The sequence below is a fragment of the Labeo rohita genome, chromosome 4 (assembly GCF_022985175.1).
Source record: "Labeo rohita strain BAU-BD-2019 chromosome 4, IGBB_LRoh.1.0, whole genome shotgun sequence".
Taxonomy (NCBI): domain Eukaryota; kingdom Metazoa; phylum Chordata; class Actinopteri; order Cypriniformes; family Cyprinidae; genus Labeo; species Labeo rohita.
The window spans coordinates 42,626,498-42,646,454 of NC_066872.1; the positions used below are offsets into that span (position 1 = coordinate 42,626,498).

At 36.5% G+C, this 19,957-nt stretch overlaps 2 protein-coding genes across 2 annotated transcripts; both read right to left on the reverse strand.

Annotated features, from left to right (window-relative positions):
• Window positions 1-532: 532 nt before the first annotated feature.
• Window positions 533-6,201, reverse strand: tmem209 (transmembrane protein 209). Its single transcript, XM_051107298.1, has 15 exons — window positions 6,093-6,201; window positions 5,555-5,722; window positions 5,420-5,478; window positions 5,211-5,342; window positions 4,172-4,392; window positions 3,874-4,078; window positions 3,616-3,791; window positions 3,429-3,500; window positions 2,919-3,015; window positions 2,713-2,838; window positions 2,497-2,594; window positions 2,257-2,371; window positions 1,606-1,703; window positions 1,457-1,530; window positions 533-1,302 (listed from the first exon to the last, which is right to left on the reverse strand). The coding sequence occupies exons 1-15, from the start codon at window positions 6,101-6,103 to the stop codon at window positions 1,248-1,250; spliced, it is 1,707 nt and encodes a 568-aa protein (XP_050963255.1). The 5' UTR covers window positions 6,104-6,201; the 3' UTR covers window positions 533-1,247.
• Window positions 6,202-6,771: 570 nt separating this feature from the next.
• ccnd2b (cyclin D2, b) lies at window positions 6,772-18,436 on the reverse strand. The gene is made up of 5 exons (XM_051108325.1): window positions 17,777-18,436; window positions 16,612-16,828; window positions 13,273-13,431; window positions 12,269-12,417; window positions 6,772-9,395 (listed from the first exon to the last, which is right to left on the reverse strand). Exons 1-5 carry the CDS (start codon window positions 17,969-17,971, stop codon window positions 9,228-9,230), a joined length of 888 nt encoding a protein of 295 aa, XP_050964282.1. The 5' UTR covers window positions 17,972-18,436; the 3' UTR covers window positions 6,772-9,227.
• Between the last annotated feature and the right edge of the window lie 1,521 nt (window positions 18,437-19,957).

Consider the following 19,957-nt stretch of genomic DNA (forward strand, 5'->3'; position numbering starts at 1 on the left):
CACCATGGGACATGCAGTTCATGTTACGAGAGCGTCTGTGACGTATCATGTTACGCATGGATAGCAAACGGTGGTAGTAATATTTAATTTTTTTTTCTCTTATTCAAACTTCTTAAATGTAAGAGACATATTTCAAACACTAAATTCTATTATTTTCATATAATAAAATTATTATTATTCCTTTTTACCAAACACGTAACTTTTACCTCACAAAAAGTACTACAATTGTACAGCAGACGTAATAGACGGTAATACCATGGTACCGAATAATAACCTTGTGGTAAATATGGAAGAAGTCTTTTAAAAAAATCGTATATTCTCTCACACCCTGTGCATAAACGTAAGTCAATTTTAACTGGCGTTCTAGGAAATCTAAACTGTAGTACCGGTGAAGCGGCTATAAACGCTATTATAAAATATTAAAATGACACAAATATATTCTTACAGTTTATAACCATTTCTAGGTGTGCAGCACCACCATCCAGTGGATAACACTGGGAATAGAAGTCAAGACTTTCGAGTAAAAAATATGTAAGAACAATGCTGGTCATTTATTCATTTGAAAACCAAAGACAAATGTGGAAGTTCATTCCATTTCAAGTTTCATTTCAGACATTATATAAAATACAAGCAACAAACTTTTGTTAAATGTGTAATTTGGCATTCAGTGTTGGGGATCATCTGTCATCCCAGCTCTTGTGTATATTGCCAAAAGAAGTGAGGAATAATAAGAAAAGCCAGTTACTGAGACCAAGTAAATTAATATTCCTACACCAAACTGTTTTTAAAAATTAAGTATGACTTATGCTTGTTCATGGTTGCATGTCATTACAAGTGCATGAAGAAAAACTACCAGTAACGGCTTCATAACTCAAAAAAAAAAAAAATCATAATTCCTGCAGTGTCCCCTCATCCAAACTAAACATAAGGAAATTACATTCATGTATAACTACATTGTTTTTCCTTGTATGAATGAAATACAAAAATATGTATACAAAATCCAGTGGAACAAAATCCATTTTGACACTGTTTCAAGTCATAAATATCTCAGTGTTGGAGTTAAAACATTTTTCAGCTAAAAATGACTTGACTGTGTGCTATAATCTGTATTTGCATTAAGGTTGCAAGTAATGCGACAGTACAATGCATCTCAAAAACATGCAACATCACAAGAATGTAAAGGTAAAAAACAGTCTTTATCACATCCCAAGGCTTGTGCAGTGTTTTCCTCTGATAACGTGACAATCTCAGTCCCCGAAGATCCAGAGTACATTCACCCCTGAAAGGCCTAGATTCACTCTCCTGGTACAAAAAAGGGGGGAAAGGTTTCATCCACTTCATATTTTAATGTGTAACATACTTTCAGGATCCAAATAACAAACCAAAAATAGAAACTAGCTACAAAAATGTCTTAAAACCAAGCAGATCACGGATAACATGATAGATCTGCACTCACCCCAGCATGCCAGACTCCTTGGTTTTGATAATGTAGAGAAACATTAGGATGGTATGAAACAAGTTATTTCTGCCCTGTGGAAACACAGTCAAGCATTAGTCACAGGAAAGCTACTCCACTGTAATTATAGTTGGAGAGTATGTTCTTACCTTAGGCAAGCTGTAGATGTGGCCCTGGTAGACAAGCTGATAATGAGGAGGGTTTGTGCTACTTTGATGAATGCAAAACAGGTTCTCATTGGACATGTCTGTTGAAATTCACAAATAAAATGACAGAGTCATAGATTAAACAGGCTTTACAAAAATAATTAGTTATCTCAAACTAAAAACATAAAAATAAGAAATATTCAAGTTGTTGCCAAGGTAACATTTTAGCTTAAAAATATAAAAAAAAATGCACAACAAAATTACTAAAACTTTAACTCAAATTAAAACTAAAATATAAAAACAAACTCAGGCCTGGTTTCACAAACAGGGCTTAGACTAAGCCAGGATTAGGCCATAGTTCAATTAGGACATTTAAGTAATTTTTATAAAAATGGCTTAGAAAAAAAAAAAAACATAACAGGACATAACATGTCCATTTTGAGACAAAACAAAGGCACTGATAAATTTTAAGATCAATCAGTGCAAGTTTCTTTCAGTTGAAACAGCTCAGACTTACATTTTAGTCTAGGACTAGGCTTAAGCCTTGTCTGTGAAACCAGGGGTAAAAATCTTAATAAGAACTATAATAAATATCTCAATTATGCTAAAACAACACTGGTATAAAACTCAATGCAACACACTGTCTACGCATACCCGGTTTGTCAGGTGTCTGTATGAAATGCTGGGATGTAAAGGTTTTTCCATCAGGATACTTAGGATGTGGAGGAAGTCGTGAGTCCAGGTATGTACACAGCACATGCATCAGGATCTGTGTTTGTGTTGATATAGAGGCAAAATAAATGCAATGCAGCAATAATTTGTTATGCTCTCCTCTAAACTGCAATGCTTTGGTAATATGGCATTTAAATGCTCCAAATGTTTGGAAGAACACACCGCAGAGTCTGTCGGAAGGTCTGTGTCCCATTTCCGATTTTTCAGGTCTCCTCCTCCATTCCAGCGGAAAGAGCTCATGCAGCCACTGTGGGCTAGTTCTGCAAGACAAGAGCATTGATACAAATGAACACACAATAGCATTATCTCTGTTCATGATATAGGACCATAGCAAGTCTAAATATTTATTGTTTAATCCCAATTGTACATTCTGCTCACCCTTAATTCTCTCCACAAGATATTCCTGGTTTGGTGTGACGTCCAGATATTGTACGATAGCATTGAGGGTGGGGATTGCAGAAGCTTTGACCACAGCAGCTTGTTTGAGACTGCTGATACTGGCCTCTTCAGGAAACAAAGACAACAAAAGTGAGACTTAATAGAAACTTTTACAAGTAAATATCTTTGGCAGAAAAGACTATTACCTCCGATCTGGAGCTCAGGGCAGCCCATCCTCCTGAGCTGACTGTTGACTGAGTCTATCTCTCGGACCAGATGAACTAGAATGGTGTCATTTATCCACTTCAAAAGAAAAAAAAAAAAATAGTAATATTAATAATAATTAAATGAGATGTATTATTTTATTCTTAAAGAATAAATAGATACTAAATAAACAAAAACAACAATTAATAAATATAAATCTAAAATAAATAATAAAATTTACAAAAACTAAGAGTGTATAATAATTTATATAAAATAATCATTATTCTTATTATTGTTGTTATTCAATAAATTAATAAGAATGAATAAATACTAAAAAAAATATTTTTATTAAGTTACAATAATAATTTATTATTTAATTCTTTATTACCATTATTAAATACTAAATTAATACTACAATTAATAACTAAATTAATACTAAAACTTAAACTACTAAAACATACAAACATACATACATAAATAATAATAATAATAATAATAATAATACTCCTCACATTTCTCAGTTTAGCAGTCCAGCTGTCAATACTATCCGTCACCGCTCGACTCGTTGTGATTCTTGCCCAGACCTGTAGTAAATTGAAAAATCTCTTTACTTTAAAATCCTCTAAAGAAACAAAACTTAGGAATTAATACAAATTAAACAAAGATAACTTGAAATCTTGCTATTAATTTTATCCTCACCTCTTCAGCAGCTTGTTTAGAGCCCAGCTCTGTGTCGTCTTTATGGGCAGATGGTGCCTGTGAACGGCAGGCCGGCTGATACTGAAACTTCCTTAGACTCTGCGCATAATCTCCTACTGAACGACTGTAGTTCCAGAATGATGGACTGTGTCTTGGAGATGTTGACTCTGGACTCCCTAAATGAGATGTTGCAGTGATGAAGCCACAGCCACAGTTTGATTCAACACCTTCATGTTCATGCAGGACTCCCCAAATTACCCAATTGACTGCGGTGGCTTTTCTCCTCTTCCGTGCGTAAAAACTTCTCCAAAGTCTTCAGATCATCAATGTAGTCCTCCTTACCTCCGGGCGAATTAAAGACAGACGGGGATGTGCGGTAACGAGCACGGAGACTAGTGCCCTCTGCCGGTCCGAGGTTGCTTGGGTATGGAGAAGAGCTTGGAGATGGACTATAGTTCATCACCTGCAGACATACAAAGCAAGGAAGCAAATGCAGCGCGTGTGTGAACAGAATACTGAAAATACGTTTCTAAAGAAGCATTTCTAAATACGCAACCTTGCCAAATGCCATGGAGGGTGAGAAGGGTCCTCCTGCTGAAGAAGGGCTGCTCAGAGGTGGACTGAACCCAGACACACAGCTGGGGGAAAACTTGGGGCTGGTGCTTGAAGGTCGTGCAGGGCTAAAACTGAGTACATTCTGTCCCTGCAGGGGCGACGACTGGACTGAGACTGGAGCTTCTTTCTTTTCTTGTTTCTGAGGTGGAGAGGCTTGAATCCCTGTTAACACAGCAATGACAGATTAGTTTCCACCATTACCAAAGCAACAAACTAAATAATTTTAAAGCAAATCTGATAAATTCATTACAAAGTACAGCATCTTGAAAAATCATGTGGTGACTGTTAGTGTTGACAGATGAATCCTTTTATATATTTATTTATTTGTTATGGTTTGTTTCAGTGTTTATTTATTAATCTATTTATTTTCTATTTATTTATTTATTTTTATTAACATTGAGGATTGGAAAAACGTTTAAATACATAATTTAATGTCAAAGAACTTTACTAAATAAGCTAAATACGTTTTCCCCACAAAATCTGTCATTGTTTGGCTGTAGCAAAACACCAACAGATGTGGCAGACAACAACTGGGTCATGCATTTTCCTTCGTCACTGGCTATAATTCTAACCTCGAAATCAAGATTTGACATGCAAATGTTTTCAGAAACATTCACACATGTGAAAATCAGCAGAGAATTAAACAATCAGCTCAGATGAAGTCAAGAATCATGTTTTTGTGAATAACTGTGTCTTTCTGGTGATTAACAGATAATACAAGATGTCTTCACCATACAAATAGTTATCGAAAGCAAAAATGCTGCAAAATGCATCCTATTTAGTACAAAAGTGTAACATGGTTGAGCAAAACAGCCACTATTTATGTAATCATCACCCCAAAATTTGTAAGAAGCAAGTATTTGATTTCATTCAGCAAATTTGATGCAGGGCAGTATTATGCAATAAAAGTATTCAAGAATTGTCTTTGCCTCAAGAAACAGCATTTTGCATAATTGTTTTTACCCAAAACACTAACTCACCTGAGCCCTTGAGTCCAAGAAGTTGATGTTGCTCTGGACTGATGGTGATCGTGGACGGGGCCATGGTGTACTTGAAATACTTCCAGAAGTCAAAAAGCGCATTGAGACTGAACAGGGAAGCCAAGGCAAGCTCTGTCCAACAAAACCAGTCAGATGAAAAACACCATACTAGATTACAGACATGCTTTGAGGTCTTATTATACACTTACCAATATACCAGATGGGCCAGTAGGTTATGTTATAGTATCTGCTAAGAAGCTTCCCAGACCTAAAACACAAGGTGACTTGGTTACCCGAGGTTCAGAAGACACTAAAAATCACATTAGGGGTATGTCTGAACTCACATCTCAGTATAGATCATCCCAGCCAAAGACATATTCAGCACAGCCCATGCCAGGACAACCTGCCGTGCCTGTTCCTCCCTCCTCAGCTTTATGGTCTTTTCGATGAGGGAGGACATGCCTTCTTTTGATGGTGTCATATCTGCACTTGATCCTCTACCAAACCATAAGCTTTCAAAATAAAACAGAAAGTATAAACAAACAATATCAGCAGCCACATAATGAATTCCAAAGCATCTAAAAGACTCCAATAAGATTGCAACGCTTTTGTGTCTAAAGTGAAAGAATACTATACAACATTCAGTTGTTATTGTGACAGCATTAGTATTACAATCCAAGCTAGCCAGCTGTAACGTTCAAGTACACTATATGGGTCTTTCATGCATGTGCACTTGTGAAATACTTCAAAAGGCAAACTCTGCACTGAGACAGCTGGAGAACTCGCACGACAAATAAACAAAACACGAAGGAATATATATGTTTTTAGGGATAAACAGCATATCTCTACACAAATTCGTTCAAAACGTGATTTGATACATACTTCCTCTGCATCAGCCCTCCATGAACGCGGTAAAGTATGAGATGTGAAGTCAGAAACGCTACAGAATTTCAAAACGAGTGAAAGGAGCAGCAAATAAATTGCTGTTGAATGCCGTTTCAAAATAAAAGTCCCTCACGTGCTAACACGCACAATGTGGGCTAAACATGCATAAACTAAAAAAAAAAAGATATAAAATGTTATCGATAACGGCTTACATAGACATGTTTTGCATATAGATGTGGATTTTTATTCGTGATTATTGATATTTTTATATCGAAAAACAATTTGCTTGTGTGTGGACACTCAAATTTGTCATAAAGGTACAACTGATTTTATTTACAGGAGTGTAATAAAAAACAAGTTGTTTAAAATAATAATATAATTATTTCAATACGATATAAATAGCTAATTACGTGATGTTACAGGCTAAATCTGCCTGTTATAATGCCAACCCCTTTTCTAAGCACCAGGGGTCAGCAAGACACTGTTCAACCCATTATTCCTATATGAGAATAAGTGTAACTTCTTATGTGAGGCCACAGCTGTGTGAAAGATGGAGACCATTTGGCCCAATTCATATGAATCACCAAAGAAGAGCGCCATTCAGTTCCCACATATCTTACAGTGGTTTCTGAGTTTATTCCAACAACAAAAAAAACTGAACACAGTTTTTATTTCTCAAATTTAGATTTATTGAATTTAATGTCTGATAGGTCCAAATGAGGTAAGTGTCCAAGGGCAAAAATAAAAAATAAGGTATTGCTGAAATGCCATGTCTTTGGGTATTTTTGTGGATGTGGAGGTGGAACTTTTAACAAAAGGTGGCTGCTTCAACATAATTCAAACACAATTTAAAACAATATTTTGTAATTAAACGACACGTTGCCCCAGTCTTACATATACCACCTCATAAGACAATACATTTATAGCTGTTTGGTGAGTGTGTATCTGATAAGTTAATAAAAGAAAAAAAAAGTTTTCAGGCTTATCCTGTAGGGTAACAAACTTGTTAAAAAGCTTCAACGCCCCTTTTTTAGACCTACTACTCTTCTATAAACTACCTGGCTGAAGTACTGTGAGGTATTGTGACTGTGGGCAGGAACATTACTTGAAAACAATAAAGGTGTTTCATAACACAAAGTAATATAATAGCTAGAAAAAGAAGTCAGACAACAGTTAAGTCAGATAACATTAAACACAAATGAGGCAAGACTTGTTCATGCAAATATCTGCAAGTAACCGCCAAGGCACTTCATGCATGAAAATAATTGACAGTGTAAATGCAAACAGAAAACAGACATGCAGCCACCACGAAAACATGTTCAATAATCTGATATAGCAGCAACACGGAAACCGAAATGAAGGTATGCAATAGCTCTTTTTTCATTTTTCTTTTTCTTTTAGCAGCACTGGAACACAAGTTCAAACATTTACACAGAAATAAAGGAATGGGAAGAACACAAAATGAACTAAAGGATCTAACAGCACACAAACACACTCAAAACTTAAATGTGGGGAAATGGGTGAACATTGAAAATCAAAATGAACATTGTTTGAAAAACACTCATTTGCATAGATGTGTTGGAATGGCACGCTAGTGTCATCACAACACGTAATATATTCGAAGTAAACATCTTAAGCATCTCAGACCTCTGAGTTACTTTTAACTCCTCTAATATTAAGAGAACTGATTTGAGAAATCAATTTTCAAAAGTGCAAGAACAAAGTAATGAAGAAAGAGAAAAGAAAATGGCATGTTTCAAAATATCTTTTTCCTATATATGAGAAAAGTTCAAGTAGATGACTGATATTTTGAGAAAAGAACATAAAATAGACTAATAAAATAAAGTGATTTAATGAAATTTGATGATGTCCTATCTATGCTGACATGAATTCAACACAACTAAAGTAAAACGCAACCAATCTTGGCATGTCAAACCTCACCATTTGACTGTTAGATCAGTTTTCGGTCTAAATTTATTGGTCTAAATTTAAAACTATAACCCGCAAGCACACCTAATATGGGAAACCAGCCCCAAAACAAAAATAACTTAGGAAAAACAATGCAAAAAAAAAAAAAAAAAAAACCCCTTAGAAATAAGTCGCCCTCCTCTTGTATACCACGGATAACCAGCGAGAGGTGATATCTGAAAGTGCATTTGTATCGTGTCTTTGCTAAGAAGGATTTTAAGACTCCCAAATGATCAAATCCTTCCAGCATAGTCTCTGACCCACATCTGACGGTGTTTAAACAGGTTTGATGAGCGAACAGCATTACATTTGATGCATTCATTATCAACATTATAGAGCATTCCAGAAACCACCTAATATTTCAATCACGTGCAAAATCTTTCAACGTGCATTCTTCAGTTCGCCTCTTTCTTTCCTTCCTTCCCTACCTCACCGTTACACTACTTTCATTACATACTTAGTGTCCATCTGAAACTGTCCTACGTGCTCATAAAGCCGTGATGGTCACCATGCATGGATAGAAACCTTTTAACTTATTAATATTCATATATGCTTAATGCATGCAACAACATTCACTGTAAATAGTCCCTAAAAGAAGAGTTACTTGAGAAGCAACTCATCAGATCATTGTATTAATATCTCTATAAGCAAACGGATCCCACTGAAGAAACTGATGAATGTTTCTATCCATTCAACAGCATTTTTGTGGGATCACATACACCATATATTATATAAAAAACGGCCTCTGGGAATGACTAAGTAAATACATATTTTATAAGATAAAAAGCATAATATTTTTAGTAATAATAGGTATTATTATTATAATTATTAAATAACAATATAAATTAGAATGATAATAATACAGTTGCATATGACAGCCAAAACAGATGTATGCTCTTTGTTAAGTAATATACAATATACTGCATTATTCAATCATGGTTTGAGGCCAATTCAATTAAATTCAAGTATGTAAAACGCCACCGCCTGCGGATATGAGACGGCAGCAGCAGCTGTTTTGCTCCGTTATAAAACATCAAGCTTGCGTTCTTATATTATGCGTGTATGACCATCTAATGTGGCTTTGAAATAAAACTTAAATACAGTAATATAATAGTAATTGAATCTTTTGTAGGCTGAGGAGGTGGATAGGAACAGGAACCGACATCATAAGTTGACATCACGGACATCTGTCGGGGTGCAGGACAGGTTTTGAGATTGCATCCCTTTGTTGCTGGCTCTGCCCTCCTGTTGCTGTTGATGCTGTTGTTGACTTTCTTTCAGGCTGTTGGTCAGCAACTGCTCGATCTGCTCTTGACATGATTTCAGACAGTCCTAGAAGAAAGAGAGAGAAGAAGAAGAAACCAAGGTAAGCACTATGTGCACTAATGTCAGCCTAATGACACTGCATACTGACTCTTAAAAATCGAGATTCCAAAAGGGAGTTTTTGCAGTGATTCTATAAAAGAATCATTTTTGGTTCCCCAATGAACCTTTCAGTTAACAGTGTAACATTCTTTATTGGAACCACAGATTTTGGAACCTTTCAAAGTTGTTTACACTTAAAAATAAAGGTTCTTTACTTGCATGGATGGTTCCATGAAGAACTTTTAACATCCATGGAACCTTTCCCCATTACACAAAAGGTTCTTCAGATGTAGCAGGTCGCACTGCTACAAACCCCCACTTTTGGAACTGTTATTTTTATGAGATTCTGCACAAAAGATGTGCATAACTGTTCAAATACAACAATGATGCTGTTGTGCATTTACTTCAATGATTTGTCCATGATTATTGTGGTAACTAGACTGAAAAAAATGAGTGTAGGCTTTCCTTTGAAACACTTTTCTCTCAGAAACTGCTAGTCATTTTCACAATTAATTATAAAAGAACAGCAAGCAACCATAAAGTTTTTTGAAGTATAAAGACTGAAATAGTACTTTTACTCCAGTAATCTTTGTTGTTTTCACAAATCATGTTTACAGTTTGTTTCAGATTCACCCGCCCCTAAGCACCACATAAAATGAAACAAACTTGTTTTTCTCATGTCAGTCAGACAGATTTTTTCCTGTCTAAGCAGGCAGTTCTTAGCCAAAATGAAACTGCAAACTGGTTCGGATTTTATGCTTTATGCTACACAGGACTATGTACTCCATAAAGAACCTTTAACATCCATAGAACCTTTCAAGTTTTTAAAAATGCTTTTTACACCAAGAAATATGGTTCTTCTAAGAAATGTTCACTGAAACGTTCTTTTGGAAACCAAAAATGGTTCTTTTAGTTGGCATCACTGCAAAAACACCCTGCGCAACCTTTATTTTTCAAACAATAAAACATTGATTCCTGTGTCTGTCTCTTTCTGCAGAATTGTGGGAGGTCTGACGGAATGATGCCGTATCAAACTCTCGTCTTTTTCTCAGGATAATTAAAACCTGTTCTTTCCCTAGACCGAATGAGACGGCCACAACAGGCCTTTGTTGTCCTGACAACTACAGGCACAGGAAATAATGGTTGTTAATGGCGGCATGTGGTGTTTTTTCCAGAACTGAAGGTGGAGAAAAAACTTAACACATCACACTGAGGAGAGAGAAAAGAATGTGTTAAACCTTATGAGTGTATGTGAGGAGTTTAAATGGGGCGTTCACTCTCTGGGTCCAATTCAAAAAAGTTTTACTGTGAGACTTTCAAAACAGCCTGAAGCCAAGATGTGTACGTTTGTGTGAGAGCCTGAGTGAGTGTGTGTGTGTGTGTGTGTGTAACATTGCACTTTATTCCACAGATGTGGTTGAGAGGCCTGTGTCTCGCCACAAGTATGCAGCTCTGAAAACACACCACCATTGCTGCAGTGAACACATACAAACACTCATTCATAAAATGACACATTTCTCCATTTCCATACAGTCATGCACGAATGTCCTGCACACGCACATGTACGCTATGTCCACCAGTAAAACTGAACTGAAAAATTGACATTACTAAACTATCCTTTAATAAATGCTCTCATTCTCTAGAACAGTGTTTCTCAACCAGGGGACCTTAGCAAACTTAAAAGTGTTGAAAATAATAAATTATTAGTAGTATATTAAAATAATATAAAAATAAATAAATAAATAAAATTTAGACTGAAAAAAATATAAAGCTCTAGAAACATCAGAAAATTATAGAAAATTATTTGTGGTTAATTCATTTATCTTTTTTGTCTTTAATGTGAAAAATAGGAAATAGTTTTGTTATCTGAAAAAAGTAAAATTATATATATATAAATAAATATTAATATATGTATATATTTATAATTTACACACACAAACTAATAAAATTACAAAAAATAACAATAAATAACATTTTAAAAAATATATATATTTCAAAATATTAATAAAAACAAAACAGTATTTCAATGATATTAAAACAACACTGCTTGAAATAAAGCTTTTAAAAAAACAGATGAGCCCTGAGAGGTGGTGTTCTGTCCCAGCTTCCTTTTTCAATAGAAAACAGATAAACAAAAACTTTAAAGTGTTTAAAGTAAGAAATTATGTCTGTGACAAATGTGATAATACAAAAACAGGAAATAGCTGTCCCTTGAAATGGGGGTTACTTTAGTTAACTAAAACTAAAACCATAAAAAAACAGTTTTGTTATCTGAAATATATATATATATATATATATATATATATATTAACTGAAATTAAAAAGGTTAACTGACACTAAAATAAAAAAAAAAGTATTTTATTTCATCTGATTGCCAAGGCAACATTTCTCATTTTCATTTAGTTTAACTTAATGTATTAAAATAACTAAAACTAAAATATAAAATGAATAAAAACTATACAGCCATATAAAAAAACCTAATAAAATGACAAAAATAGAACAGATACTAAAACATTAATTTTTTAATTAATAAAAAAATATTAATACAAACAAAACGTTACAAAACAGCTTCAACACTGCTTGAAGTAAAGCTTTTAAAAAACAGATGAGCCCTGAGATACATCCCGCCCCAGCTTCCTTTTTCAATAGGAAACAGATAAATCCATCAGGATCATCAGGAAGTTGTTCTTTCATAAAATGTCACAGAATAAATGGATTACTGTACAGCTAACAAATAAACTAGAGCTAATCCTGGGTTAAACCCTAACTTGAAAGGTAATTTGCTATATAAAGTTTGAGATTTTCTTTTACTTTATTTACAGTAGGAACTGGACACTTACCACCTCAGTGTGGGTGATTTTAGCCAACAGCTCTGTCAGATTGTCCCCCCACAGATTTTGGTTGCTCTGGTCGGGCTGAAGGCCACTTACTGCTGCCCCCACACATCCTGTGGCGATCATGGAGGGAGGGTACATGGTGAAGCTGTGATCTGAGGAAAAAAACAAGCACACACACATCCCGAAACATCAGTGACCTGGTCAGTACGTTCCCTAGAACATTACTCACCTGTGAGAAACTTCAAAACAACTTCCCAGGAAACAGTTGTGATAATGCAATCTGATTGAGGAGTCTTACTGCATCTTACATGTGTTTTGGATTCCTCGCAAACCTGAACCTGACGTTCACACGCTCTCCGGTTTCAGACCTGTTTTAACATCGCAACCTCCCTTAAATCGTCCTACAGCTGCGAATGAAAAAGTCAGGAGAGCCTTCCTTCTCCTCCCACTCCCTCCCTTCATCTCTCAAAGGGCTTTGAGGTTTCCAGGAACTACTCCCCCTCTTCCTCTGCCTTGAGATCCTGAGAACGGGCCCTGGGTTTTCAGCTGGGGAGGAAAGCCTCTGCTATTCCGTGCTGGAAGTCGTACGTTTCATCTGCTTTGTTGGTGTTAGCATGCTGCTTATTTCAGGACGCAACAGTCATCCTTGAATAAACACCCTACTTTCGACTGACTGCCACAGTAAAGCAGCTGTGCAGAAAACCAACATTCCTAACTTGAGAAAATTGTTAAAGGCAATGACAGAAACACCAAAAACATTTGCAACAGCTCAAAAAAGCTCGTCTGTCTTGGCTCACATTCAGGCCTCAGCCTCTTGAACAGATGCAGGGCCGCAGAAACACACCCAGTTAAATATACAAAACTTTTATATAGACACAAATAACAAGGCAGAAAGCATCATAACACATTCACATCATACATCTTTAGCACAGTAATGGCTATGTTTTAGCTTATGCAGACACATTTCTCATAAATGTCAGTGTGCTGTCACTCATCTCAGGATTTACCTGTTGCACAGAGGGCGATGAAGGTTTGCGTGTGTTTGCGGATCAGCGTCAGTCTGTCTTCGGAGAAGGGCAGTTTGTACAGGATGTGTTCGATAAAGTCAAGTGGGGTAATGGCAGCCAGGTTCCATTTCAATTTGCTAAGAACCACCAACTCCCACTCCAACAGAGAGACAGAGAAAGACAGAAACAGAGCAAGAGATGATGAATATGCGTGGCAGGACCACATATAAACTGCAGTGACTATGGTACACACAATACACCTTTTTGGTTTTGATTTGGTTATTATGCTGGTAACAGACAGCCCCAAGTGACCTGAAGATCGCCCCTTCACATTTTCAGTGAAGATTTTGGCTGGTGGAACTGATTAAATATACATGTAGATGCAAGGTTCTTTACATGCAGTCTGCTAGCAATCACATCATTTACTACATAGCACAAGCTAATTGGCTGATTTTGCAGCCAATGATATTGCTTGCTCAACATTTAAATGGGACATCAGATGCTCATTTTCCACACGTTGGTATGATTCTTTAGGGTCTTCATGAATTATCTGTAACATACTTCGGTTAAAATTCCTTAATGGTCGTGTAAAACAACACCCTTTTTAGCATGTCAAAAAACACTTTTTTTATAGCAACCCGTTTCGGTGCATATATCTTTAAATGATAATGAGCTACTGCTCACTCCACCACAAGACACATGAATTGCTGCCTTGGACTCCATATATGGCTCAGAGATGGTCTTATTCAAATAGCTAGCTGTCTACGTAGAAATTTAAACAGCTCGCTGGATGACACAGTTTCAGACAGATAACAAACTGAATGCATGTTTTCTTTTCAGTTTTCTGAGCTGGCAGACATGCCAGAAACCTAACTAAATACAAAAAAAGCTCAAATTAAAAAAGTGAAAATTTAATCCGATGTCCCCTTTGAATAGTCTGGTGTTCACTGTACACTGGTTCACCTAAAAACCTCCACCTCCACCAGCTCCACCTGCCTAGATTTGCTATTGCTAATAATTTTAGTTTTAACGGTTTAGTTTAGTAATTTCTTTAAAGTAAATATGCAGTTTACTGTTAAAAGGGTCTGCACAAATATTAGATCAAACTTTAGCACATAAATATCATGGTACTTGCATATTCAGTACCACAATATCACAGTGATATCATCACTTCACTATTGTTTGTCAGTGATAATGTATTTGACTTAAAGGAGAAGTCCACTTCCAGAACAAAAATGTACAGATAAGGCACTCACCCCCTTGTCATCCAAGATGTTCATGTCTTTCTTTCTTCAGTCGTAAAGAAATTATGTTTTCTGAGGAAAACATTTCAGGATTTTTCTCCATATAATGGACTGCTATGGTGCCCCGAGTTTGAACTTCCAAAATGCAGTTTAAATGCGGCTTCAAACCATCCCAAATACGGTTGTAACATTCCCAGCCGAGGAAGAAGGGTCTTATCTAGCGGAACGATCGGTTATTTTCTTTAAAAAAATACATTTTAAATATTGTTTGATCTTAGATGTTTTGTCTTGCTTTGCCTGAACTCTGTGTATTCTGGTTCACAGTTAGGGAATGTCGAAAAACTTGTATTTTCTCCCTCAACTTCAAAAATATTTCAAAACCATCCTATATCGCTGCAGAAGTACCAACCCAGTCTTTGCAAAGTGAACATGCAAAGATGATCAAACACCCTTAACTAAAAAGGTAAAACAGCGATATAAGGCGATTTTGAATTTGAGGGAGAACATGAGATGGGAGTTTTTCGACATAACTCAACTGTATTGAACCGTAAAAACACAGAGTTCAGGCAGAGCAAAGAGGAGCAGAAAAGAGGAGCATTTGACATTAAAAAGTATATAAATTGTATTATATTTATAAAAATAACCAATCATTTCACTAAATAAGACCCTTCTTCCTCGGCTGGAATCGTTTACAACAGCATTTGGGATCGTTTGAAGCCGCATTTAAACTGCATTTTGGAAGTTCAAAGATCGGGGCACCATAGAAGTCCACTATATGGAGAAAAATCCTGAAATGTTCTTCTTAAAAAACATAATTTCTTTACGACTGAAGAAAAGGAAGACATGAACATCTTGGATGACATGGGGTTGTGTACATTACCTGTAAATTTTAGTTCTGGAAGTAAACTTCTACTTTAATCACGCTAGACTGCAGTCTATTTTATTGCCCCCTAGTGTTCCATGTGTGCAAAGTGTGGTAAAGCCGCACTTGCTCCAGACTACAATGTTTAAAAATGAAAAGACCTGAACTGCCTTAAAACACAAGTTGTGACATAAATCATTAGGCTCTACTGACAATGGCATTTAAAAAAGTCTAGGTTGCATTTCTGTGTCACTCAACACTTTCTTCAACATGTGATTCTTCAAAACAGGGGGGAAATGAGTCAAATTGCTCTTTAAATACAAATCTGTCTTGCCCAAAGGGACATCATAGTTGTAAAATAAATAAGGTTATCATGTAAAGCTCCGCCCCCTGTCTTTGATCTCCACCAACCAGATGCTGCATTCCATGCACACGCTCAACTTCCTTCCTCGCACGTGCCCAGCTGGCTTTGTTTCGCCTACTGAAGCTGCTTTCTGAGAAACTCTAAAGAACAGAGACACGAGGGGAAAACCAGCCTAAAGTGAGAAGCTCTACACCCTTTATATGTGTGTGCTGGTGAGTGCGTTAAAGATTTGAAGTTAGTGAAGGCTCCGTCAGGCAGGGACAGTCCCTGACAAGTGACACTGAATGATTAAGGTCAAGACTCGTTAAGCCACCTCCACCTGGAGCCTTCAGTCTGCTGATGCGTCTGTTTTATACAAGAATCCCTGCTGCAATCTGTGACAAGTTTTTTTGTGTTCACTCAGTTGGACCAGTTGTCTTACCTGTTATCGCTCTCTCCCTGTCTTTAAACTCACATAATATCCAAAAGCTCTAGAGATCATTTAACTTCAGACATTACCAGGGTTTTCAGCTCATGCGTGATTAGAACAGAGTGTATTGATGTAAGTAGAGAGTCTTTGCCAATTTGTAGAAACTGTATCAAATCATCAAAACTGTTCTCACGCTGATCAGAGAGGATAAAACCAAAAGAGCATTTCATCACAGCTCAACCCAGAAGACTGTTCAACATCAAAAACAACCAATAGGGGGCAAAGCAGGCTAAATTCACTTCCTCAACAGTTATATTTCACAACGACGAAAAAGTGATGAATCAGCAGATCACAAACCTAGGGCCATATATAATCTAAAATATATAATCTAGGGTCTGAATGATATATATTACACAACAGATGAAAGACTTCTTGTTGTCATCAAGGCCATCAGCTCTTACCAGCAGTTGTTGAGATGTAATGGAGTTGTCTGTGTACATGCAGAGCTTCCTGGCCGACAGCGGTTGGCATGCTTTTAATTTTGAAGCCAGGAAGAGACACACAGCCCCTAAGAGCTGCAAATAACATTTTCTTGTAGGAACTGCAGCTAAAAATCGGTCCAGGTAGTTCATAGCCAGGGGAAAGACATCCTCTTCACATTTCTCCTCTTCACAAACCTACAGGGACATGGACAGAATTAAATCACAATCTGATAATCAAATTACTGTTCACTTAACATTTGTTTGTTCTTGCTACAACTTTGTTGTTAGCCTACTGCTCTTAATGTATGCAACGTAAACAGACATGGCATATTTCACGTTATTTTCGTAGACTATATAGGCTACCATGCTTTTTGAGGGCTATATATATAATTTTTCTATTTGCAGGTTGTACATTATGTGCTTACTGTTAGAAACTCATTTCATGAGAAAGAGGAACTTTCCAGCGGTAAAGATCTTCATTCATTTCAAGGGTGTGCTGTGAAACCCAATGACGCCCACACATGACTGCTTTGGTGATTCGTCACGTTAAAAAAAATATGATCTAACAGCAAGTAGTGTCAATGACAGCATATAATAGCATGCATATGTATAGCTCTAATGCAACTATATCCGACAATTATTATGCTACTTGGATGAACTGAAATACATTTAAATCGGCGTTTTTTTAATATGGCTGCACTTTCGCACCGGGCAACTCAAAGGCTGCATCTGTTTCAAAAATTAGCAAAAATTACACGAATGCATAAAACCATTCATAAGACACATGTAAATAAAGCACAAAACCTCATCTATCTAATAAAGCATGTCTTGAAGACAAATACTAAAGCGTTTACTATTAAATGAACATTTACAGCATACACTAACACGAAGTTTGGAGGTTTTAGCGTAGCATTTCCTGCTGATTTCTAGATCAAACCCTTCTTTTGCAAACTGATTTCATATATAATATGTATATTGCATACAGGTGTGAACAAATGTTTTCTTTCTTGTTTGATTGTCTGCACTGAATGCAAGCGAAGTTACAGCTATACTTTAGGTACTTCCCAACATATTCTACATTACATAATACTTCTAAAACAGTTAAAGCAAACAGTTTACAAAAGTAAAACTACAACTACAAACCTCCAGCATCCACGTCGCGACCATCCGCCTCATAAAAGGCTGAATATCCTTCTGGACACATTTAAAATAGGGTCCCTGTGGAACATATCGATCCTCCACTGTTAAAAGACTTTGTAATACTCTTTCATCGCAGAAGATGTTGGGATCTCTCTGAGCTCGCATGATTGCGTCCTTTTCCAAGCAAAAAAGTTCCATGTTTGGGCTTTTCTCGCTGTTGCTAACTAATATTACCACCTCACAGTGCCAGCTGCATGTGGCTGTGCCTATGCAAAAAGGACGATGGTGTTGTTGCTTTAGGCATCAATAGAACTCGTTTGCACTGTTTAAACTTTCACTTTTTACATCACGGAGGCTGCAATCCCAAGCATGAGTCTTTCCTTCTGAACTGCAGACACAGATGAAGCAGATCAGCTCTTCTGACTGCATGACCACCCAAAAGGCAATGTCAGTCCCTCCTCCTGCTCAATTCACGTTGCAAAAATGCTCAATTTTTTTCCCTTCCTGCCCAGTCATTGCACATGCATGGCATTCTAGCTAATCCCTAAGTAAACCTCTACTCACAACCCCTCTAAAATACATCTAGTGCACTTTGAAACAAGTCCCGGACGGGATAAGTACAGATTTTTACATGCATGACATAGCCTACATGACACATGATATGATTTTTTTTTTCCTGGTTATTATTTCCCCTCACGTGCAGATGCACATGTCCAATGAACTCATTTTATTCACTGCTGCCATTTGCCATTGCATTCTTTTAAATACCCCATCTGTAAACTTACTGCTAGTGCTGCATTTCATGCACAATTCAAGTGCATGATTTTACATTATTCACAACCGAAGCTTGTAATAAATGGGTTAAATACACTTAAGTCAAGTCTCGCTAAGCAGTTCTTATTCATGCACAGTGGAAATCCCCATAAAATATAGAACCTACATTAACAGTTTTCACAGAATGACTTACAAGAGTGCGCAATTGTTCATGGTATTGAACAATAAAGCACACAAAAACTTTAATAACAGAGTCTTCAAAAGGGGAAGTGACAAGTTGGGCTTGTTGGGTTACATAACAGTGTAAAACGAATAGCCAATAAGAAAGCAAGAAAACAGCTTGAATTGACAACTTTTACAGGATATCAAAGACATTATTGCCATGCCCAAGATTAGGTTGATGAAAACATATGACATGCTTTCCTTCATCTAAAATGCCTGGTCATCCAGATAATAATATTTTCCTGCACCTGTTTGTCTGTCTGTCTGTTCTCCATAAAGCAGATGTTGGTCGGTAAGAAATAACTGACGAATTAACCATGTGTTAAAGCCCTGAGATGAAACCACAATTAAATGATAGGCTGCCCTGCCAACCCACAAACCAACAAACATTCATTAATTATTTGATCATAACAGTCTGTGACAGGTGATGAAGGTGAAAGTAAATTGTGAAATGGCGTCTTGAGTAACACTCTCATTATTCTAATGAATAGCTAAAAAGGTGCCTTTTGTGTTTATGTTTATGTTGGAGTTAGTATGAAATATGCGTTGTAAATAGAGCAGAACCTACCATATCTCTGAAAAGAGCCATAATGGTGCACAGATGTAAAGATAACAGGGACTGTTGTGTTGTCTGACATATTCCATTCATGAAAAAATACTTTTTTTTTTTTTGAACTTCTGTGTGCTTTATAAGCACTAGGCCAAAACCTTTTGTTTGACTTAGTTGTAGACAAACCGCACAAAAATATGGAAAAATACAAACTAACATACAAAACATACACATTTCAACAGACATGCATACAGTTGATAAATGACTGAAATATTCCTCTGTCAGGAACTAACGTGGCAACTGAATGAGTCACAAATTGTTTTGGCCAAGCAGTGGGTCTAAACCACATACTGGAATTTCATTCTAACCCAAAAGCATCCATCTTGTGAATTAATTAGAGATGCTAATTTAGTAGCATTCTACAAGACATTGACAGGAAGAGGAATGCCGGACGTTAAAAGAATAGTTCACACAAAAATAAAATTTGCTGAAAATGTACTCACCCTCAGGCCATCCAAGAGTTTGTTTCTTCGTCCGAACAGATTTGGAAACAATTGTAGGAAACAAACCCATCGTAAAGATGTGTTTAAACTGTCACTTCTGGCCAAAACAAATCCATAATCCATAATAATGCTTTC